Raw genomic sequence first — 24,924 nt, forward strand, 5'->3', positions numbered from 1 at the left:
TTTTATGCAGCAGATGCCCTTCCAGCCGCAACCCATCTCTGGGAAATAAATGGAAGTCAATGGGGCAAAAACAGCCCCCAACATAATGAAAGGGTAGTCAATTTGCCAAAAGTATATTGTGGAATTTTTGAAAATTTTCAAAGCATTTTCCTAAAATACGTGTCAAAATAAGATTTGTAACCAAATATAATTTCATTTGCCAAAACACAGAGAAAGTTGTGGCCAAATTAAGCCTCAAAATCACCTCAGAGTAGATGAAAACCCCCTGAACAGCACATAACACCCTCTCGACTGTGTGTGTGTGTACGTGTGTGTGTGTGTGTGTGTGTGTGTGTGTGTGTGTGTGTGTGTGTGTGTGTGTGTGTGTGTGTGTGTGTGTGTGTGTGGCAGTGCAGATCTGACCCGCTCTGTTCCCACAGGCCTGGAGTAATTGTTGAGGTCACGTCTGGTTTCCTCCAGCCTCAGATCTTTAAGATTATACAAAGGGGCCAGAACATCTAGTTCACAGTATTGACTACATTTACATGGACATCAGAAATTGTAATCTTAGTTAGACAATAATATGATTAAGGTGTTTAGATGAGATGCGTCTTTCATGTTCCTGTTCACATGTTATGGTAGATAGTTCGATTAACATCATTACATCAACATTCGATGCTAGTTTGCTCCGTGTTCGTCAGTTCGTGCTCATCATGGCACCATATGTGATTTTGGGGCATTCAGTTTGCTATTTTGCAACAACTTCAACTGTTTTCTTTCTTACACTATGAGTGGAAACAGACGACAGCAGATACAAATTCTCCAACAACAGGCTACCTCTGCTAGTTCATTCACTTCAATGAACTCTCATTCATTGTCACTTCAAACTCAAGGCACTTCATAAGGGAAGATTATTTATAATTTCAAGACGATCAATTGCTTATGATTGCTTGCAACTGGTCCCGCATTATCCAATTTATGATTTATCAATCAGACGATTCTTAAGCCACTATAAAATACCTTAAGCCCCATTAAACATCCATCTTCGTTTTTAGGAATCCCCCCTTCCATCCCTACTCTTCCTCCTTTCCTTGATCGATGGCATGGTGGCCCAGTGATTAGCACTGTTGCCTCACAGCAAGAATGTCACATGCTCTAGTCTTTACCAAGCCAACCGGCATTTCTGTCCAGCGTTTACACGTTCTCCCCGTGCTCACATGTGTTTCCCCCGTGTTCCCTGGTTTCCTCCGACCGTCCAAAAACATGCAACTTTAGTTAATTGACTAATTCAAATGGGCACTATAGCCATGATCCTAGTAAATATTTATCTCGTAAGAGCAATCACTATCTGTTCATTAGCTACTACAGCAAGGAAGTTCTCGAGATCCCGAGCTCAAACTCCCCTCTTGCAAATGGGAGGGAGCCCTGGGCTCGAGGATTGTATGAGCTCAGGGCTCTCTCTCGGGAAAACATGCCAAACAAGCTTTATAATCAGTCATCAGCTAAGTGTGAACTCTTGAATGTCCATTTCTTGCAGAGTTCCCACTATAGTCATCATTTCCAGCTCGCACCAAAAACATGCTCTCTTGCTCAAAGCTGTTCTCAATTGTTTGTCAGCAACCGCTTGTGTACCCTGTCACATGTACATGTAGCGCAAATGACTACAAAACGTTTTTACCACAAAGGGCGTACTCTCATTAGGTACAGTTGCCTTTAACCATGCTAAAGCGTGATTGTCCCCTCCTCCCCTTCAGTTTTGCACTCGTACTACAAGTGTGCCGAGCCCAACTGAACCTCTTCCAACCGGGCCAGGGCCGGCCAACTGAACTGTTCCTGGGCCCAATTCAGAGCACTCACACTCAGGGCCGGAGTGGGACACCTTTTCAGCCCTGGAGTTTCAAGCCTCAGACCGGCCCACCTCAGTTCACGACTGACAATATTAAAATAAATATTAAAATAAGGTCATTTCCAAATCAGTTTCTAATGACACTATCACGTCTTTTTTTTTAAAAAAACAGCTGCTTTAGAACTTCAAATGTTCAACAACCCTAACAGTATTATATGTCTTAACAATAAAAACTAAAACATTAAGTTACTCTAAAGAGGATCAAACCCGGGTCCGCGGCATCTTAACCTAACATGCTAACCGCTGGACCACAATAGCTGTGTTCACAACGGAGACACAACTGAGTTTTATAATCATTAAAATAGATGAAAAGAGTAGAGTTGCGGTAAAATAATGAATAAAAAGGCTGTGGTCAAGTAAATAAATAAATTTAAAAAGTGTGACTGCTGAGAGCAAAAGATTCTACGGACACCGGCCCTCGCGGCCAAAAAACGGACCGGCCCAACGGGAATTCTCCCAGTCCTCCCGATTAGCCAATCCGGGCCTGCTCACACTTGTCAAACGAACTGGAGGAACGCAACGCAATCGCACGGCAATTCGTACCTTTTTAATTTAGTGGCTTATTCGTAATTTATAAGATCTCATTTGTACAATTTAGTACAATTTGCCCATCACCTAATGACGGTTGGGGTTAGGTGCCACGCCCCTTTTTAAAATCTACATTTTGGTACAACTGAACTCATACGAATTTATACGATATAGCCACTAAACTAACGAAAAATACTTACGTTTCCTCCTGAGATCAGGCTGGGGCACGGTTCGAATAGCCTACTGTTGGTACAACCTAAAATTCCAGGACTTCTCCATGACAACTTTCAAGTAAATCTTCAGGATCTAACATTTCATGTAATGTCTACATGCACATAGTAAATAAGAAAAATAAAGTGCACTCAAATGTATTACAGCATATCAAAAACATTTGATAATCTCTGTAGTTTGTTTATATCTGTAAAATAGTTTTTAGAAAGTTTCTTGCTGTCTGTGTGAAAAGTTTAGAAATGTTTGCTTGTGTTTTTATGAACAGTACAAATATGAATAGTACAAATTAGCCTTTAGCAACCACAGAATCTTAACTCTGTTATCTGTTTTGGATACGACACTCAGAACGTATTATGAATTTTGCTGAACGTGTAGTTGCGCTGGATCTCAACAAACATCTTCTAAGTTTCAAAAAAGAAGCTGAGGTCTTCGAAGTTCTCAGATTGAAGCAGTAGTGATTACATAATAATAAATACATGATAAAAGTTCCTCTATATGTACCAGAAATTCTCCTGAATATGCGAGTGAAAGAGAGGCGAAGCTTAAACTGCAAGTTGCTTTATACCCCACATAGTGAACGTCACGTGAAGGGATGGACCACGGAAATGTATTTAAAATTGTCCTCAATTGTATCTCAAATATATTCAAGTACACGGATATTTGTTGAACAAGTTTCTATGACTTATTGTTTTAAACATTTTGGGTTTATTTACTCTTCCAAAACTTTTCCTGGACCGTATGAACCTTGCACATGTTTTAATTGGAATTCTGTTTAGTTTGATTATGATTTTAGTCTGATTAAGGTCATCAAAAATTGCTGTTTACATGGTAGGACTCTTCTTAATCAGAGTATTGTCTTAAATGGAGTATTTGTGTCCATGTAAACATACTCCTTGACTCATTTTAGATTCCTTTATAATGCTTCTGTTGCAGACGTTTGTCCTTGGGACGATCCAGAATCTCTTTGTTGTGCAATTAATCAAATGTTTTCGAGCACAGAAGAGTGAGATGATTAGCATTCGGATTTCACTAGAAACTTGTGTCAACAAACAATTTTATGTGCAAATTATTATTAAACAATGGGAGGCCAAGTGGAATTAGTGATATTGCTTATCAAATGGTGGAAAACAGAGCAGAGAAATACACAAAACCCGAAGGATTCGCTTAAAGCCTGTTTTTTTAATAGATAAAGAGACTTGATTGAGTTCTCAGCTGCGCTATCTCAGTGTTACTCCTAATATTTGAGAAATGCACATAGACTTACATTAGTCAATATTGATGTGAATACGAAAATAAAGCTCAAATGTAAATGTAGACAGCAGCTTAGTTTATTTAGTCTTAAAAAAAAGTTTTTATAAAATGAGTATGTGAATTGACAGACCTCTTCTGAATCTTTACAGCAGAGATTACTGAACTAAAATAATCGTAAAATTAAACTATTTCAGTTTTGGCTTGATGCCAAGGAAATCCAAAGGCTAGTCCTAAACCTTAACCAGGGTGCGAATTATACATTGACGATTGGCGTCAACCTGTTTTTGGAAATGTTAGTTTGTGTAATACATGCTTCAGTGAATTCTTCATTAAATTTGAAATATAAACACACAAGACATTTGGCTTTCAGGGCATATTTTTTTCTAGGACATTAATGTTTTCCTGTGTTTTGTATATGGAAAAACAAATATTCGCAATAAAATTTAAAATTAAATTTAAAACTTATTTAAAATGAGCTGAAACAACTTAATTCTTGAGTTTTTTTTGGGACAACTTAATTGCTTTATGTTCAATTTACTTCAATTTTTAAAAACTAATACGTTAACCTAATTTCTTTATGTCGTCCCAAGACAAATAGATTAAGTTAACTTACAAATGTAAGTGTATTGAACATAAAAAAAATTAAGTTTTCCCCAAAAAAACTCAAGATTTGCGTTGTTTCAGCTCATTTTAAATAAGTAGTTTAAACGAGGAGGAAAAGTCTTTTTTTCAGTGTGCACAAAATATATCTGAAATCATCTGCGACAATTTAAAAATGTACCGACATGTGCTCCATTTTTCGTTAAACTCATCAATCTCAGAATCGTGAAATCCAGGAGGGCCTCTAGTATTCTGATAAATATGAAGTGCTTACAAAAAAAGACTACTAGATAAGGTAATCGATGCCCAGTGATGATCCGATCCGCAGTGCTGACAGTAAGGGACAGATTTGTTGTTTTTGCTGCTGAACGTAAACAGGTCTGCGTTTACTCAGTGGCAGCTGCGAGCGCCATCTGGGAGGGCTTCAGCGAGGCCAAACAAAACAGGTTACACCTTCGGCCATGCCAAGTCCTGTAGCCTATTCCTGGTCTGCACAAACAACAGGGGCTAATCGCAATTTCATGCTCTGATTTTCCCCAGACCTCAATCCAAGCCCCGCAGGAAAAAAAAACTTTAGCTCATTTTCAGGAGATATGGGCTACATGCGCTTCCATATGGCCGATTGTTCGTGATTACACAACCAAACTAATTCATCCTTTATTGTTTTTTAAACCATTAGAAACACACTCCCTAAAATCACACTTTTTACATTCGTTCTGTTTAATGCAGTGTATATTTTATGGCCTCCTGTGAATTTTTCTTTTTTAATCATTTCCCAAATGATGATTAACAGAGCAAGGAATTTTTCACAGTATTTCCTATAATATTTTTTCTTCTGAAGAAAGTCTTATGTTTTTTTATTTCGGCTAGAATAAAAGCAGTTTTTAATTTTTTAACACCCTTTTAAGGTCAAAATTATTAGCCGCCTTAAGCTATATTTTTTCGTTTGTCTACAGAACAAGCCCTCGCTATACAATGACTTGCATAATTACCTTAATTTTAACCTAATTAACCTAGTTAAGGTTTTGAATGTCACATTAAGCGGAATACTAGTGTCTTGAAAAATATCAAATATTATGTGCTGTCGTCATGGCAAAGATAAAATAAATCAGTTACAAGAAATGAGTTATTAAAACTATTATGTTTAGAAATGCGCAGAAAATTCTCTCCGATAAACCAGAAATTGTGGATAAAATATACAGGGGGCTAGCGATTCTGACTTCAACTGTATTTTGATAGGTTAATCAGGTTTCAACTAACTAAGTTTTTTACACTAAGTTTAGAGGTTCTAGAAACCCTCGAGAACTTTTTTTGAGATTTTAACAGATGTGTGTGTGTTGAGCATCAGTTAAGACAATGTTAGCACCTGTCAGCTTTAACTGTGGGGAAAACTGAATAATTTTGAGCTTTTGTCAGCTAATTTCATGTTCTGGGTTTAAAATGATTTTTGGGGCGGATAAATATCGGCCACGTAGTGCAAAACTGCAAGTGCAAAGATGATGCGTTGGTTTCTCATTATTATTCATAGCTGAGTTTAATTATCTTATAAGAAGAGCCGGCTTTTTAGTTATTCCTGACTGCACGTGCTTTCCAAAGGCAAGGCAGACCTGCCAGTGCCAAGCTGTGAGACACGTTGATTACTGGGTGAGACCGCGTCCATGGACCCACGGCACATAGTATTTAGCTGTTCATGAAGGGTCGTATGTGTTTTGTTTCCATGATCCACGGGGTTTGTTGCATGTTTTTTTTTGCGACGCTGTCAGGGCCGATACAGCAAAGCTGTTTGTGTGCAGCAAGCATTTTTGTCAGTACAGCAGTACGAGAATTGGAGAATGGATGTTGTCTTTTATCAGGAGTTCGTTCACATTTAGACACATCACTGTGCTGCTGTGTTCACCTAAATCTTCCAGATTACCAGCAGGGCTAATGGTTAAAATAGACCGGGCAAGAGACCTGCCGCACTGAGTCTGCATTCAGACCCGGGGATTGAGGGAAAATACCTCATTTATAGTGTTTATATGAACACGATTATGTTTATAATCATATAAATTGTGGTCATCTGTATATGAAACTACGAATAACAAATGTAGCAGGGCATTAAATTACTGTTTATTTCTTTGCATTTTAACTTTGTAAACTATAAAATCATGCATCCCCTCACGGTTTGTCTCATTTTGTGAGCCGATTGACAACCGTTGTTCGCTCCCCTCCTTCTCCCCTGCAAGGTAAGTGGTGGGAAACAATTTAAATTGGTTGAATTTAAACAATCAAATTACGTTGAACATTACTAAATTTAATTTGTTTGTATAAATTCAGCCCACATAAAAGGTTTGCAACCACTTACATTGTAGTAAATACAGTAAATCCAATGAACTTTTTTCAGTGTAATTGAGGTAACAGACTTTTTAAGAGACAGTTGAGTAGAACGGATGGACAGAGTAAAGTTTAGTGGAGTCAGACTGCAATATTTCAGACACCATAATATCTCCGTCACTGCTAACATGCAGTAACACACTTTAGGAGGCTAATAATATTGATTTTAAAATGGTTAAAAATGTATTCTAGCCAACATAAAATAAGCAAGACTTTCTCCAGAAGAAACAATATTATAGGAAATTACAGTGAAAAATTCCTTGCTCTGTTAAATCCGCAGGAGGGCTAATACTTTTGACTTCAACTGTAAGTTAAGGCGAACAGATGGACAGAGTAAAGTCTGCTGGAGTAAATCTTCAGTCTTTCACACACCGTGTGCTAATATCTCCATCACTACCAACACACACACATGCTGGTGGAGATCGTGGAGATTTGGCCACAGCCCACATTCAAGTCCGAATGCAGGAGGGTGAAATCTCCCACTTTTATCCCGGCGGTATTCAGTGCTCATGCAAATGTGGGTAATTCAGCAGGGCATAGAAAGCCCTCAACAAATTGCAGGTGTTAGGAAGCCGAAACAAAGGCCACTACAAGCCCTAATGGCATCCAGCATCATTAGCAAGTCTTTGATGTGCGTCCTCCACTCACTCTTTTATCTCCTTCTCCCCCTCTCAGCCCTTCTCTTTCCACATCTTACGCTCTCTCCTCTTTCTCCTTTCCGCGCTTCTTCATTAAATCAGTCTTTAGGGAGGGAACCCACTCCTGTTCCCGACATCTGTTTGGCTCTTATGCCTGTCTGTCTGTCGCACATCAGTCGCTAATCTGCAGATATCCTAAAGTACCTGTTTATTCGGCAAAAAAATAAAGTGTTTACTTTCGTCGCCGGTTTTATTATCCTGCTGCGATTATTATATGAGATGCAGCGCTTACTAGCAAACGAACATATTTAGAGAGAGCGCGGGAGCGTGTGTTCTTGTGTATCAATGGCAGGTTACCTGCTTTACATCCCGGCAGGTTTTTGAAAGAGAGGCTTTGGAAACACTGCTATTCAAAAACTCTTGCTTTGAACTCTAGAGGATATAGAGACAGGACAATGCCAGTCTATTTGTGTTCCCCGCTTTGAAGTCCACCCCGTCTAATAGTATGAGAGTGTGTGTGTGTGTGCGCCGTCTGACAATAAATACTCCTCTATCTGAAGATTATGCCTGCGAAATATCTGAAAGGTGCCACATTGCTTCGCATAGTCGGAAAAGAAAACACACGGCGCAGAACAAATAGTTAAAAAGCGAGGAGGGGAAACTTTCTGGTGGTGCGCGGACCACATTAAAAGAGACGCGGAGATGCTTTAATGAGCGCTGAGAATAGGCTGTCATGGGTTTATGAAGGGTCATTGAAGAATTACAGAGTACAGGTGCACGTGAGCTTTTGACATAACATTGAGGATCATCATTTACACATTGTGCTTGATGAAACTGCACTCTAAAAAACACAGGGTTAAAAACTACCCAAATTGGGTTGTTTGTAACCCCACTGCTGGGTAAATATGGGCCAGAACACATCAGGGGTTAAATTAACCCAAGTTATTGGGTTATTATTTTTAACCTCATAAATGGTTTGCTTTTCTACCCAATAATTGGTTGTTTTTTACTTAAATAATAGGTTAATTTGATATAAATATGCCTGCGAAAGATGACCCAGCAATTGTGTTGTTTTGACTCTGCTTTACTGAAGTACGAGCTCTTTTAGCTTAGCTTAGCATAATTCATTGAATCGGATTAGACCATTAGCATCTCACTCGCTAACTACAGAAGTGTCAAGATTTATATTGGTCAATTATCAAAACTTTTTTTTATTGTTGTTGTTCGAAATGCTAATGATCTAATCTGATTCAATAATCTATGCTAAGCTTAGCTAATAAGACCCAAAATTTGTCTGAATAGATAAAAAAATATGATAAAACTCAACTGTTTAAGTTTAGTCGAGTTGTAAAATGAGCCTACTTCACAAAAGAAGAAGAGTGTTCATTTTGCTTGATCATATTTCATTAAAGGAACAATCCATTTTTTAATGTTTATTTTACAACAATGTTTACTAGAGTTAAACAGTTTAGTTTTAGCCTTTTTGATTCCATTCAGACCTCCAGGACTGGCGGGAGCACTTTAGCTTAGCATAATTCATTGAATCGGATTAGACCATTAGCATCTCGCTCGCTGAGTACAGAAGTGTCAAGCTTTAAATAATAAAATTATCAAAACTTTTTTTTTTTTTGAAATTGTTGTGTGAGATGCTAATGGTCTAATCCAAATCCATGATCTATGCTAAGCTAAGCCAAAAGTGTTTTCGCAAAACCCGACAATCGACTAAATGGATTCAAAACTGGTAAACTCAACTTTTAAAGTCTAGTGGAGTTGTTAAATGAGCCTACTTACCCAAATAAGAGGAGTGTTCTTTTAAGAAAGGTGCCACAATTGCTACGCATAGTTAAGAAAACACTGCGCACAACAAATAGTTAAAAAGTGAGGAGAGGAAAACTTTCTGGTGGTGTGTGGACCACATTAAAAGAGATTTATATCATATTTTATGCATCGTTCTGGATAATATTGCATTAAAGGAACAATCCACTTTCTAATGTTCAGTTTAAAACACAGTTTATTAGAGTTTAACAGGTGAGTTTTAGCCTTTTTGATTCCATTCAGCCGATGTCTGGGTCTGGTGGGAGCCCTTTTAGCTTAGCTTAGCATATTTCATTATATTGGATTAGACCAATAGCATCTCGCTTGCTGAATACAGAAGTGTCAAGATTTAAATAGGAAAATTATCAAAACTTTTTTTTATTGTTGTTTGAGATGCTAATGGTCTAATCTAATTCAATGATCTATGCTAAGCTAAGCTAAAAGTGCTTCCACAAGATCAGAAAATCAGCTGAATGGATTAAAAAATAGTAAAACACAAAAAGCAGCAATGGGAGTTGCACTTAAGTTTTAGCACAACTTTGATGAAAGGTTTTGATCCACTTCAAAATGTTGACCACTATATACTCTCATTAAGACATAATAACAATAAAGTCATAGCCCAATCGAAAATAGCCACTTTTCATTTTACATCAGTGTACACGATGAAACTCCAGAAGAATCTTTCAAATAAAAAATAATATCAAAACTTTTTTTGTTAGTTTTGAGCGAGATGCTAATGGTCTAATCCGATTCAATGGTCTATGCTAAGCTAAGCTAAAAATGCTCCCACCAGACCCGAAGATTGACTGAATAGATTAAAAATGTTAACTGAACAGTTTTAAAATGAGCATGTTTTCAAAATATAAAGTGGAGTGTTCCCTGTAATACTCCTTCATCCTGATATTGCGTTGCCTGCTGCAGAACAGTCCCCTCCGCGAAGGCAAACTTCAGAGAGTTCGTGAAAGCACAAAAAAAAAAAAAAAAACTAGAGAGCTTGTTCAAAATTGATTTCCATGGCAAAACAGGGCCAAAATAATCTAGGGAACAAGATCTCTCTTAATGGATTCGATGTTCTTTAAAGAGGCACTCGCGGGTGTTAGAGTGACCTATTTCAGCCGGCGCTTTTCACAGGAACTAAATATTCTCAGACGGGGGAATAATGCTCGCAGAATATTCTCATTACCGCCTCATCTGAGCACAAGAAAACTGGACGCAGCCAGCTACCATTACAGCTAGAGCTAGTCAGCATGACCGCACTGATAACCACAAGCTAAATGTGTTATTTACTGAGCTCCGTTATGAGCGTTCGTACATAATGACCAGTACTATCACATACAATTATGCTGTAATTAAGTTTGTTAACGGGTTTATTTTAATGAAGTGTTTTCCAATGAAATTCCATGTCTTACTTTCTGAAAAATGTAAATCACTTGGAAGATTTTAGTGAATGTGGACCATTTATGAATATTCACTTTAATTAAGACAGATAGACAGACACAAACACACATATAGGGTTTTTAGTATTTAATTAATTTCCTTTGGCTTAGTCCATGATTATCACTGGAGCGCCACAGCAAAATGAACTGACAACTATTGTCTCGAGGCACAAGGCTAGGGAAGGTTACAGAAACATTTCCGCTGCTTGAAAGTTCCAGTGAGCACAGCGGCCTCCAACATCCGTAAGTGGAAGATGTTTAAAACCACCAGGGGCCCCATGTACGAAGACTTGCGTGGAAATCATACTAAAACATTGCGTATGCACAAAGTTGTAAATGTGCGTACGCACAAAAAATTTCAGATGTATGAAACAGTGCACAGTTAACAGTGTAGTTAACGCATGTTAACATGTTTTGACACGTTCGAGCATGAACTCGGTTCGAATCCAGCGTCTGATGAACTCTTTATTCTTTTTCCCCCCGCTACATATCAGATTTTGCCTACTATTTATCACGAGAAAGACAAGTAGGAATCATTAATAAGTCTGTGCATCATATTTTATTTGCACATTTATTGAATGGAAATGTTTCTGATTCACGCATGCAAATTCATCTTCAGATAGTGTCTTTATAGCAATGTGTGTGCAGTAGATCGCTCAGATTACATTGGGAAAACAGGCGACCACTGCAAATTGTGCTTTAATGTTTAGCTGGTCAACTGTATGGTATGGAAACCTTATATACCTGCTAGATGAACCCGTCTCATACAGTTGCCTTTGCAAGGCTCAGACACTTTGTAGAGAGGATTTTAACACAACTGCCTCTAGGAGTCGCCAATGGAAATAAAACAGACACGCACAAAAAATGTGCGTATGCCAGCCATAAAGCTGCGTGGAGCTGCGCACATTCCCACATTCAGTTCATCGTTAGTAAATCCAAACGTGAGTGATTCTGAGCGTGAAACCTGGCGTACGCAAAGTTTTTGTGCGTACGCAGCGTTGATACATAAGGCCCCTGGACTCTTCCTAGAGCTGGCCGGTCATCTAAGTTGAGTGATCGGGGGAAAAGGGCCTTAGTCAGGGAGGTGATCAATAAGCTCCAGCTTTCTTCTATGGAGAGAGTAGAACCTCACAGAAGGACAACCATCTGTGCAGCTATCCACTAATCAGGCCTGTATGGTAGAGTGGCCAGACGGAAGTCACTCCACGCCTGGAATTTGCCTAAAAAGCATCTGAAGGACTCTCAGACCATAAGAAACAAAACTCTCTGGTCTGAAAAGACTAAAATTTAACTCTTTGGAGTGAATATCAGGCGTTACATTTGGGGAAAGCCAGGCAGAGCTCATCACCAGGCTAATACTATTCCTACAGTGAAGCATGGTGGTGGCAGCATCATGCTGTGTGGATGTTTTTCAGGAGCAGGAACTGGAAGACTAGTCAGGATAGAGGGAAAGATGAATGCAACAATGTACAGAGACATCCTGAATGAAGACCTGCTTTAGAGTGCTCCTGACCTCAGACTGGAGCGACGGTCATCTTCCAGCAGGACAATGACCCAAACCACACTACCAAAATATCAATGGAGTGGCTTCACAATGACTCTGTTCTTGAGTGGCCCAGCCAGAGCCCAGACCTAAATCCTATTGAACATCTCTGGAGAGATCTGAAAATGGCTGTACACCGTCGCTTCCCATCCAACCTGATCGAGCTTGAGAGGTACTGCAAAGAGGAATGGGCAGAAATTCCCAAAGGCAGGTGTGCCAAGCTTGTGGCATCATATTCAAGAAGACTTGAGGCTGTAATCACTGCTAAATGTGCATCAACAAAGTATTGAGCAGAGGTTGTTAATACTGATGTACATGCGATTTTACAGCTTTTTTATTTGTAATAAATTTGCAACAATTTTAGAAACTCTTTTTTCACATTGTCATTATAGGGTATTGTGTGTAGAATTTTGAGGACATACATTCATTTGATCCATTTTGGAATAAGGCTGTAACATAAACAAATGTGGAAAAACTGAAGCGCTATGAATACTTTCTGGATGCACTGTACAGTTGAAGACAAAATGGCTAGCCCGTGTGATTTCTTTTTTTATTCTTTTATTAAATCATTCCCTAAATGATGTTTACCAGAGCAAGGAATTTTTCACAGTATTTCCTATTATATTTTTTCTTCTAGGCGAGGCAGTGGCGCAGTAGGTAGTGCTGTTGCCTCACAGCAAGAAGGTCGCTGGGTCGCTGGTTCGAACCTTGGCTCAGTTGGCGTTTCTGTGTGGAGTTTGCATGTTCTCCCTACCTTCGGGTGGGTTTCCTCTGGGTGCTCCGGTTTCCCCCACAGTCCAAAGACATGCGGTACAGGTGAATTGGGTAGGTTAAATTGTCTGTAGTGTGTGAATGTGTGTGTGGATGTTTCCCAGAGATGGGTTGCGGCTGGAATGGCATCTGAAGTGTAAAAACTTGCTGGATAAGTTGGCGGTTCATTCCACTGTGGCGACCCCGAATTAACAAAGGGACTAAGTCGACAGGACAATGAATGAATGAATGGTTCTTCAAAACTGATACAGCTAGTAATGAAGTAAATTATTGAATCATTCATTATAAATGAGACTGTGCAGAGGGAGCGAGGCCGAGAGCCGTGGAAACAATGAATGAACAAGAAATAAATTTTTTCTTCTAGAAAAACTCTTATTTGTTTTATTTCGGCCAGAATAAAAAACAGTTTTTAATTGTCTTAAAACTATTTTAAGGTCAATATTATTAGCCTTCTTAAGCAATATTTATCTTTCGATCCTTTGATATTACTGGAAATGTAACCTTCCTAGCGTCAGCAAGGCCAGGACTGCAGATAAGGCTTTTTTGACCTATGAGAAGACAGAATGATATGGAGAGGATTTGAGAGAATGAAAGAAGATTGGATGTACATATTCACTGAAGATCAGATCTTCTTCCGGGCCCTCAGGGGTCAACAACTGCAGATCAACCAAACGATATGCAAATTAAAAAAAGACCGCGCCACAAATTGACTCGTGTGTGTATGTGGTGTGGCTTTGTCCACAATTTCTCACGCTGAATATCACGTGTAAACCAACCACGATGGCAGGAACGTAAACGTGAAGGTGTTTTATTAAAGATTAAGAAGTAGTAGAGGAAAAATATATCCATTTTAAAAGAACAAAGTTGAAAACAATTTGAGATGCGAGGCATTCATAACAGTCTTATCTTGCTGGCTTCGTGTCTTTGTGTGTCTGTGTTTCTGCGAGGGGGGATCAAACGCTAAGATTCACTTTTCATGTGCTAATGTTATCTGCCTCCTTGAGGAGAATTCAAATTAATGATTGTATCATTATTGGTTTGATAAACTGCGTTTAATGAAAGAATGATATCAAGGGTGTGAATCAAAAAATAAGGAGGACATGGCAGGGCATTCCTCAAACTTTTCAGAACCACGAGCAGCTTTGAAATGCAGATATTGCCCCGATGCCACCAGATAAGCTCAGATCCAGCTCTGAAACTGACGGCTTGTCCTGAACGTCACCAAAATATTCAGAAGGGCAGTGAGATATAGGGTGCTAGTTTAGACAATATAGATTATTTCCCTCAACAAATGCATAAGAAATGCTGTAAATATTCGAACAATTTTAAAAATAAAATATCATTTATATATATTTTTGGTGTCAATGATATGGGTACTTGAATAAATAAATAAAACAAGAAAGTAAATAATCACACAAGTAAATAAGTAAAAAAGCAAATAAGTAAATGAGTCAATAAATAAGTAAATAAATAAATAAATATAAAAATAAATTAATGAAATGCGTAAATAATTAAATAAACAAATAAGAAGGTAAATAATCACACAAGCAAAAAAAGTAAACAAGCAAATATGCAAATTAGTAAATAAAAAAATGAACTAAATGCGTAAGTAAATAATAAAAAACAAATAAGAAAGTAAATAATCACACAAGTCAATAAGTATATAAGCAAATAAGTAAATAAGTATGTAAATGAATGAATAAATGAATTAAATACATAAATAATAAATAAACAAACAAGAACGCATATAATCACACAAGTAAAATGAGTTAACAAACTAATGAGTAAATAAGTAAACAAGCAAATAAGTAAATAGGTATGTAAATAAATAAATATAAAAATAAATGTTTTAAAATCGTTTTAAAAGACACATATTTACTCACATTTATAAAGGAAATTCAACTAATTGCTTTAAAAGCAACACATTTACTCTCTTTTTAGAAAGCCGAGTCAACTAATAAGAAAAAGTCAACTAATCACTTTTACAAATATACTAATCGCTTTAAAAGCAACAAATTCACTCACATTTTTTGTAAGCAAAGTCAACTAATTGATTTAAAGGCAACAAATTTACTTATTTTTAAAAGCAAAGTCAATCAATTGCTTTAAAAGACACATATTTACTCACATTTTAGAGAGCAAAGTTAACTAATTGCTTTAAAAACAACAAAATTACTCACATTTTTCAATTAATCGCTTTAAAAGCAACAAATTTACTCACATTTTTAGAGAGCGAAGTCAACTAATTGATGTAAAAGCAACAAATTTACTCGCCTTTTAAAAGCAAAGTAACTACTCGCTGTAAAAGCAACAACTTTTCCCACTTTTTAAAAAGTAAAGCCAACTAATTGCTTTCAAAGCAACAAATTTACTCACATTTTTAGAAAGCGAAGTCAATAATTGATGTAAAAGCAACAAATGTATTCGCCTTTTGAAAGTAAATACTTACTCACATTTTTAGTAAGCAAAGTCAACTAATCGATTTAAAAGCAAAGCATTTGCTTACTTTTTAAAAGCAAAGTCAACCAATCGCTCTAAAAGACACATATTTACATTTTAGAAAGCAAAGTCAACTAATTGCTTTAAAAACAACTAATTTTCTCTCTTTTTTAGAAAGCTGAGTCAACTAATAAGCAAAGTCAACTAATCGCTTTAACAAATATACTCACTTTTTAAATCTAAGTCAACTAATCCCCTTAAAAGCAACAGATTTACTCACATTTTTAGTAAGCAAAGTCAACTAATTGATTTAAAAGCAACAAATTTACTTACTTTTTAAAAGCAAAGGCAACCAATCGCTTTAAAAGACACATATTTACTCACATTTTAGAAAGCAAAGTCAACTAATTGCTTTAAAAACAACTAATTTACTCATTTTTCAGAAAGTTAAGTCAACTAATCGCTTAAAAAACAACAAAATTACTCACATTTTTAGAAAGCGAAGTCAACTACTCGCTGTAAAAGCAACAACTTTTCCCACTTTTTAGAAAGTAAAGTCAACTAATTGCTTTAAAAGCAACAAATTTACTCATATTTTTCAATTAATTGCTTTAAAAGCAACCAATTTACTCACATTCTTAGAAAACGAAGTCAATATTTGATGTAAAAGCAACAAATTTACTCGCAAAACAAATTTAAATTTATTGTGTTCAACGGAAGAAAGAAACTCAAATGGGTTATTGAACAACTCAAAAAAGATGTCAGAATTATAACTCTTGTGTGAACTATCCCTTTAAGTGTCCTGATATTTATTTAGGGCACAGCACATGAGTGGAAAGTCAACAGAAAGTCATCGTTTCTGCAGAGCAACTGCTGCTGTGTCCTGAATGTCTATTAGGACACTACAGGACACTGACGTCTTCAAACCCAGTGAGCTCTGTCATTACTTTCTTCATTCATTCATGCCATGGTGACATCTGCACTGTCTGTCATGTGCACTAGGGCAAATCCTGTCTGATCTGACAGTCTGCCACAGGAGTACAGTCTCAGAAAAATAAAATGGGGATGAGCGCAGATTCATTTGGTTGTGCATTTTTCTTGATGGAGATATCAATCTTTGTTTGTGTTTGTTGCCACCTCCACTTATTATAAGCACTTTTAGCCTGCTTGTTTGGGTTGGGCTAATGTACTCTACTTTTACACAACAATATTAATCATTTAAAGGACACTTAAGTGTTGTTTAAGAGAGTGCACTATCAAGACAATATTTCTACAATGGTTTCTTCTTTTAAAAAAAGTGTAATAATCTTTGTAATACACTTATTTTGATGTGTGTTGAGTAACAAAGCACATTTTAAGCACTTGATTATAATTTCAAATAACATCCAATTAACTTTGCACTTAACATAAAATCTGCACTTAATTATATGTTTGCATTAATTGTGCGTTTTAATTGTAACCTTCATCTTAGCCAATAGGAGACAAAGTGGTGTGATCTTACCGGCTGTGTGCATGAGTCAGAGGGGTGGGTGGAGCTCTGCTCATCTGGAAGAGATAGTGGGCGGGGTTGACGTTGGGTTGGGGGAGGTGCCAGTTAAAACATCCTCCTCAGGGACGGCCTCTATTGTGGACAGTAACTGATAATATTCATCCTCTCCGTCCAGAAGCTTGATTTGCCTGAGAAATGAGACAGAAAATTAGAGAAACACAAATGCCTAATGTTGGGAAAAAAACATAGTTTGTAAAACAGGGCTCTATTTTGACGGTTCATGCGCAGAGCGCAAAACGCAGGGCGCAAACGTTTTCAGGGCATGTCAGAACGCATTTTTGCTGATTTAAGGATGGGAAAACCTGCTTTGCACCATGGCGCATGGTGTAAAAGGGTTGAGTTTATTTTCTTAATGAGTTATAGGTGTGTTTTGAGAATAAACCAATTAGAGTCTCATCTCCCATTCCCTTTAAGAGCCAGCTGCGTCGCGACAAGAGCACATTCACTATTTACAGGACGCAAAGTAAGTCTAAGTGGAAAAAATGAGCATTTCACAAGCAAACAGTTAACAGTTAATAGTTTTTTGACAGAAAACTGTTAAACAGAGCATCTACTGCGTGAGAATGAGAGATAATGGATCTACTTTCACTTTCACTCTTGGATAGGAAAACCTTTACACACAGACATCAATTAGACTATAAATAATTAATTTTGTTTGTTAAGCGCAAATATTCGTTTCTAAACTATTTCTAAATTCAGTTCTAATTTCCAGCAAACGAATAAATGAATAACAATAACGAAGTGTGTTCAAAAACCTGAGTTATATCCTAAAACACATGCTGAGCTCCATATGGTCTAAAACCTGACAGGTGGGCAAATCTAAGCTTGTTTTTAATAAAACAAATATAAATATGGATATAATAAATAATACTGCTAATAATAATAACATTATACAAAAGCAAATTGTTATGAATGAACTGAAAAAGCCTCCCGAGATGAAGAAGACATAAAAGCAGTGATTTTTCATATTTATGTAGGCTAGAAAATAATATTTTGTAATATTTTAATCCTTTATATTAATATTCTATATCTATTCTTATTATATCCTATATATATCCTTAATATTTAAATTTTTTCATATGTAAAGATATTTGCCTATTGCTCTCTTGTGTGTATTAAGCAGTGTGTAAGCGAGGTGCAACTCTGCGCTGGAGTTTAGACCGGGTTTGTTTTGGTCTAATGAAAAATCTATTATAGTTTCTCAAAATAGCAACGCGCCAGCGGTCCACCTCAGAACGCCTTCCTTTTTAGACCAGAACGCCTATGGGCGCACAAATGAGGGCTAATGCATTTGCTATTTAAACAGCGTAGCACAACGCCTCAAAACCACTCTTGCGCCAAGCTGAACTAGCAAAAGACTATTGTGCCGCGCCGGGTGTATGATAGAGCCCATAGTTTGTTTTTGATAACTGAAAATGTAATTCATTTTTTTTCATTAATTTTCTTGTCGGCTTAGTCCTTTTATTACTCCAGGGTCACCACAGCGGAATGAACCACCAACTTATCCAGCAAGTGGATTTTTTATGCAGCGGATGCCCTTCCAGCCGCAACCCATCTCTGGGAAACATCCACACATACACATACACACACACACTACAGACAATTTAGCCTACCCAATTCACCTGTACCGCATGTCTTTGGACTGTGGGGGAAACCGGAGTACCCGGAGTAAACCCACACAAACGCAGGGAGAACATGCAAACTCCACACAGAAACGCCAACTGAGCCGAGGATCAAACCAGCAACCCAGCGACCTTCTTGCTGTGAGGCGAACGTGCTACCCACTTTGCCACTGCGTCGCCGAAAATGTAATTCACTAAATAAAAATATTACAATAATAACCGAATTGTGCATTAGTAATAATAATGCAGAAGGCTATAGGAACAAAAGACAACTTTAAGGGTAAAGCAGACACTTACTAAAGAAACAACAATTTAAAAGCAACACATAAGTACTCAACTAATCGCTTTAAAGCAACACATTTACTCACATTTTCAACAATGTTAAGTCAACTAATTGTTAAAATAAAAAAGTGGATGATTTATGATTTATTTAGGTTTATTGTGTTCCTTTTTTTCAGATCTGGCAACACCAGGGAGTCAAATGAGGCATCAATGAAACAGTCCTGTGTGGAAAATGAATGAAAGTCAATCAAGCATTAACATTTTAAACACAATCTCTCTAATACGAGCTCATAATAGAGAGTTTATCAAAATACTCTTACTTTCTCCCCCTAATTGCATTCTAATTTAAAATGGCTGTCTGTCTATTTTCATTCACACTACAAGATACCGATTGACATTCAGCTTTGTGTGTTCTCTAAGCTCCCCTGACTGCAAGCGTCCTGTTGTCACTACATTCGTCTGTGGGTGGAAGAACATTTAGAATCATTACTCTCAAACACATTCCTGTATCGGGTCCCACAGTATCTCTGTCTACTTTCCTTTTTATTTCAAACATCTATCTCTTAAAGAATTGGTCTCAAACTGAATTCTTGGAGGGCCGCAGCTCTGCATAGTTGAGCTCCAACCGCCTCCAGGTCACACATGCTTAATAGTCCATGGTAGTCTTGAATACCTTGATTAGTTGCATCGGCGGTGTTTGATTAGGGTTGGAGCAAAAATGTGCAGAGCTGCGGCCCTCCAGGAATTGAGTTTGAGACCTATGTCTTAAAGTGTGTTTCTGTGCATTTCTCTTGTCAATCAGTTGTATTTGTTAAGGAAAAGTTAGTTCAGTAGCTGGGTTTCCGTCTTCATGTGCTAATGCTCATTTTTAAGTATTGCATATATGAAATGAGTAACGGAAATGCTAAATTTAAAATTTAATCCCTTATTTATGCACACTTGTGGTGGTTTTGGACTTGGAAAGTTTAGATGTAGCGAACATTACACTAAGGTGACCAAAAGCCTGTCTCAATTGTGCTTTCAACTGTTGGTTGCTAGGCAGTGCTTAATTTGTGAATTATGAGGTCCTGGAACAGATCCGGCTTATTACCCGAGGACGTCGAGGTGTCGCACACGGGTAAAAGTGAAGAGAGGGGGGGTTGGTGGGTAGGGGGTGGTGGTTGTGGCGTTGTGTTGGATGGCGGAAGGGTGTTATGAACGAAAGTGAAGAGGGTTGGGAGGTTACCGTAGAAAGGGAAAGTGAACAGTGGACGGAGGGTGAGAGCAGTTGAGAAGGGGGGTTGGTAAAATGAGGTGCCAGATCATATTTCAGAGGTGTTCTGGCACAAATTAAGCCCTGTTGCTAGGTAACCAATACTACAGTCAACTGCTCTAAAAACTTATTTTTTGCAACTTTGAAAAAATTCGATGGAAATCTAGCTATAGTCTAAGCAACATGTGGCAAACTCAAGGGTCGCGGACCAAATACAACCCGCCATATTGTGTTATTTCGCCTACGACAGCATATGATTCCCACCAAACGCAAATTTAAGTACTTGTGTAAGTAGATTACATACAAAATCAATGCAAATTGGGTAGCATGACTGATGTAGAATGCATCAGCTTGAGCGAACAATTAACATGAGGCATTCTGTGAGTAAACTATAGCAAAAGATGAGGTGCTTAGCGTTTTAGTTGTGAACCCAGTGTTCTAATAAAAGTCCATGCTGCTTTTATATTGTATGCTGCCTATAATCTCTCGTAATGCATGTTTGTTTTGCAACCCAGCTCAAAAGTACTTGTTGTTCCATAGTTCTGCTGGAATAACCTTGGAATGTAGCAACTGATCAATCAGAATCAATTATTCCAGACAGCTGTGTAATAATACGTTATAATGTAATAAAGAGAGAACTGTTAAACAATACGTTGAGTACTAACTTGTATACAGTCTCTCAGTTATAACCAGCCCTTTGAGGGCAGCCACAATGCCGACCCAGGCTCATTCTGAAAACGTACCCATATATATATTTCTGGTGAGCGCCAAATATGTTCCAGGAGCTACGTTTTTTGTGCAGCTTTTGTTTTCGCAAATCCACCAGAGGCTGCTGTGTGTGCTTTTTGAGATCTCAAATTTCTCTTGCGAGTGAATCCTGTTTTGGCCAACCCACTTACTGGAACCATTTTTTTGCTGGACTCAAACCATGTCCTCGTGGTCAACTCCTCTCTGCGTCTAAAGTTCGCCGAGGTACATGTCGAGGCACTGGACAAAATGGTAACAGCTGAAAAGCCGTCCACTCGGAGGGAAGCAGTCAGCTCGTAAGCGCGAAAAGGAACAGTGTCATACCGCCCCGTAGCGTTAATTTTAAAGATGAAATGCAGCCATATGTACTTCTGGCTGAATAATTTGCGATCTCCACAAATGTGTATAGAGTTGCGTTTTCAGAATGAGCCCACGTTGCATAATGCTGGAGTGGCCCTCAGTGAAAGTGTACTAAGCGCTTAAAATGAAAAGCCTATTATTATGTTGTTTTTTAAACCACTCTTTGGGTGCTTTCACATCTGCCTTATATAGTTTGGTTGAATCACACTAGAGTTCGTTTACCCTTTTGGTGGGGTTCGTTTGGGCAGGTGAGAATGCAGCAATTGTATTCGAGTGCGCACCAAAAGTGGACCAAAAAAGCGTACCGAGACCTGCTTGAAGAGGTGGTCTTGGTACGCTTTTTAAGCGAACCCTGGAGCGGTTCGTTTGTGGTGAGAATATGATTCATGCTAAAACAGGTCCAACCGCAAAAAGTACTGCGCCTTTCGGACTAATCCAGCTGCCGTAGGCCGATGCGCTGTGCATTATGGTATATGGAGGAAAAATATTTGTTGACAGCGCTTTACCAACAGAGAGAGAGAGAGGGGAAAACATTACCTGATGGATCGTTGGTAATCTTCCGCAAGATGACCATGTCGCAGTTTAGCTAAATTAATTCACGCCTCCTCCTGAAGTGACGTGCGATGCATTAAAACATTGTTTTCCAGCCGCAGCCGCACTTCATTCTTGAAATGTATAGTATGTCTAAGGCCCCGTTTACACTAATACGTTTTAGTTTGAAAGTTTTGCTACGGTTACGCCATCTGTCCACACTACGCCGGAGTTTTCGAGCACCAAAAATGTAGCATTTTGGAAACGCTGGAGAGTCTGTTTTCAATCTAAAATGCTGCTGCTCCGTCTCAGTGTGGATGGAGAAAAAGGGAGACATCTGAAAGCGGAGGCGGGGCTGCTGAGATTCGCCTCTCTAATTGGGGCTTTTGTGTCGTGCGTATCCTTCCCTTATTCGTCAAGCCCCTATCACATGACTATAACACATGGCTTTAACAATACTGGAAGACAGCAGACCGGCCCTCACTGTAAACAACAACATGGACACAGAAATGGGAGCGTTGTTTGCACTATTGTCTGTTTTAGGCGTCATTGTGCAGTTATTCGTTACGTTTAGTAACAACTCGACCTCATCGTCTGTCCACAAAAATACCGCGCTTGCTTTCTTTGCTATCAAGTTTAATGTTCAACTGGTGTTTGTTGATTAACAATAACCAAATGCCAAACGAGACACATGCTTCCTGTTTATACTAGAACGCACATGCCCAAAGTGTGTGAATGGTCACGTGATATACGTTTTTGGTGGCGTAGTGTGGACGGAGATATGTTCAGAAACGCTACTGTGGATGCGGATCGTTTTTGATCTAAAACGTCGTTTTAAAACTAAAATGCACGAGTGTAAATGGGGCCTAAATCAGGGATACAATCAGTCAGCGCAGTCGTAGATCCATAGTAAAAAGCGATATTTTGTGTCTGCCGGTTTGTTTACTTTCGAGAATTTTCCGCACGAGAATTCTGACTAATCGATAAGCAGTTTAGGAACTATCTTCAACAACATCTGGCCAATAAGGGATGTGGTGTTTGTCAGATGACTGCATTTAGGTTCTTTTCAACTGGTTCAGACCAAAGCCAGCAGTGTGGTGTGAAAACGACCCAAAGACGGCAGAAAATGCAACAATGTATCATTTATTGCCCTTGGTCCTGACCAAATAAAGCAAACTACAGATGTGAAAGCACCCTTTAACAGTGAATACCCAAAAATGTTAAAGTAACAAACTAAGAGCGAGAAAAGGAGCCTTATTTTTTTCTGTCTTCACAGGGGTTAAAAATAATAAATAAATAAAAGAGAAACGGTTAATCCTCTCAATAAAGAGTGCTGATATACAGCCTGCTGGAGGTATTAGAGGAACCGGGCTTAACTTGGGCTCCGAGGTCACATATCTCACAATTAATGCGCGCATTCTTATATCACGTCTCCTCCCAAAAATAATAAGAGGAGAGAAAGAGGAACGCTGGTATTTTCAGCCGTGAATTTGCATGAGAAGCAAACAGAGCCGTGGTCTTCTTCTCGGCTCCCCTCCTGAGCTGCCGGGGTGTGTTTAGATACTAAGAATGAAAGCTGTTATTTACCCCAGTTTTCTGGGTTTCCTCTTGCTCCCCTGATAATCCAGACTTCTCTGCGGAGAGGACACAGAACCAAACACACACACATGGACAAACACACACACACACACACACACATAGATAGAGAGTTAGTAAAGCTTCAGAAAAGACAAGCGGCAAGCAACGAACACGCGCAAAATCATTAATTTTTAATTCAAAGTGATTTTGTGTTGAATGTGTGCAGATGCTGATAATATCAGAAGTCACAGCATAATTTTTCTTGATCAAAGCACGCGGGGCTGAGGCTGATGAGGCAGGCATCTTGCTCGGCTTTGATAAACCACATCAATTATTCACCGTGAAGGGAGACATCCTCACATGAAAGCAACAGATAAAGCGCCAAAGCACATGGTGGAGACAACAGAACGGCGGAGCGGCGGCGAGGGGAGAGGAGGAAGGGGGGGGTTCTCTCTGGCACAGGTAGCTTTAATTGTATTATCATCTGGAAACAAAGTTAGACAAAGGCTCCCGTGAAAAGCTTTGAACTCACGTTGAGATGGTTGTAATAAAGACTGTCTTCCGGGCTGTTCAGGAGCTTGGGCTGCTGTCCTCTACGCCGAGGGGAACGGTGCTGGTGTAGCTTCAGCGTTGGGCCTGCGGGACACACACACACAAGCGGGACGGATCAGTGACACGTCTCCCATTGTGACGCCCTGCAGGACTTGTTTAAGCAGAGGAGCACAAATAAAGCTGACAGACGCGACATAAATACATCATAGCCTCGTACGGGCTAAACAATAGTGATTTGTGTATTTTCTGTGGTGTCCGTGTTGAAGTTGACACTGTGATGCTGCAGACGAACAAACTGCAGCAGTTTAGTGTGGTATATTAGATTTTTCTTTTAATATCTACAGCTGCCAGTTTAGAAATGAAAAAAATTACGGTAATTTACCTAGAAAATGTAGATTTTACTTTTAAGTTCCAACCTTGTTTTTTACAGTAAAAGTCTGACAAAATCAGCTGCCGGTTTATAAAGTAACAAAATACGTCAATTTACCGTGAGATTTTAGATATTTCTTTTAACTTCCAACCTTGTTTTTTTTTACAGTAAAAGTCTGACAACTACAGCTGCCAGTTTGTAAATGAACAAAAAAAAAGTCAATTTACAGTAGCAATTTAGATATTTCATTTACATTTCAACCTTGTTTTTTTACGGTAAGAGTCTGACATCTACAGCTGCCAGTTTATAAATAAACAAAAAAAACGTCAATTTACCACAGCAATTTAGATATTTAATTTACACTCCAACCTTGTTATTTCATGGTAAAATGCTGACAACTACAGCTGCCAGTTTATAAATGAACAAAATACGGCAATTTACCTTGAAAATGTAGATATTTCTTTTACAATCCAACCTTGTTTTTTTCAGTAAAAGTCTGACAAATGCAGCTGCCAGTTTATAAAGTAACAAAATACGTCAATTTACCGTGAGATTTTAGATATTTCTTTCA

General features: G+C 38.4%; 1 protein-coding gene across 22 annotated transcripts in view; it reads right to left on the minus strand.

Moving 5' to 3' along the window:
- The window catches only part of myo3b (myosin IIIB), a 217,320-nt gene that overhangs the window by 4,886 nt on the left and 187,510 nt on the right, over nt 1–24,924 (minus strand). For all 22 annotated transcript variants that reach the window (XM_087267375.1, XM_087267374.1, XM_087267359.1 and 19 more), the window contains 3 exons: nt 23,964–24,067; nt 23,441–23,487; nt 17,012–17,187 (listed from right to left, as the gene is read on the minus strand). In XM_087267375.1, coding sequence (XP_087123501.1) covers nt 17,052–17,187; nt 23,441–23,487; nt 23,964–24,067 — 287 coding nt within the window. In that variant the 3' untranslated portion in view covers nt 17,012–17,051. The remainder of the gene's footprint in view (nt 1–17,011; nt 17,188–23,440; nt 23,488–23,963; nt 24,068–24,924) is intronic.

Source organism: Danio rerio, chromosome 9 (genome assembly GCF_052040795.2).
Source record: "Danio rerio strain M-AB ecotype USA chromosome 9, GRCz13ab, whole genome shotgun sequence".
NCBI classification, from domain to species: Eukaryota; Metazoa; Chordata; class Actinopteri; order Cypriniformes; family Danionidae; genus Danio; species Danio rerio.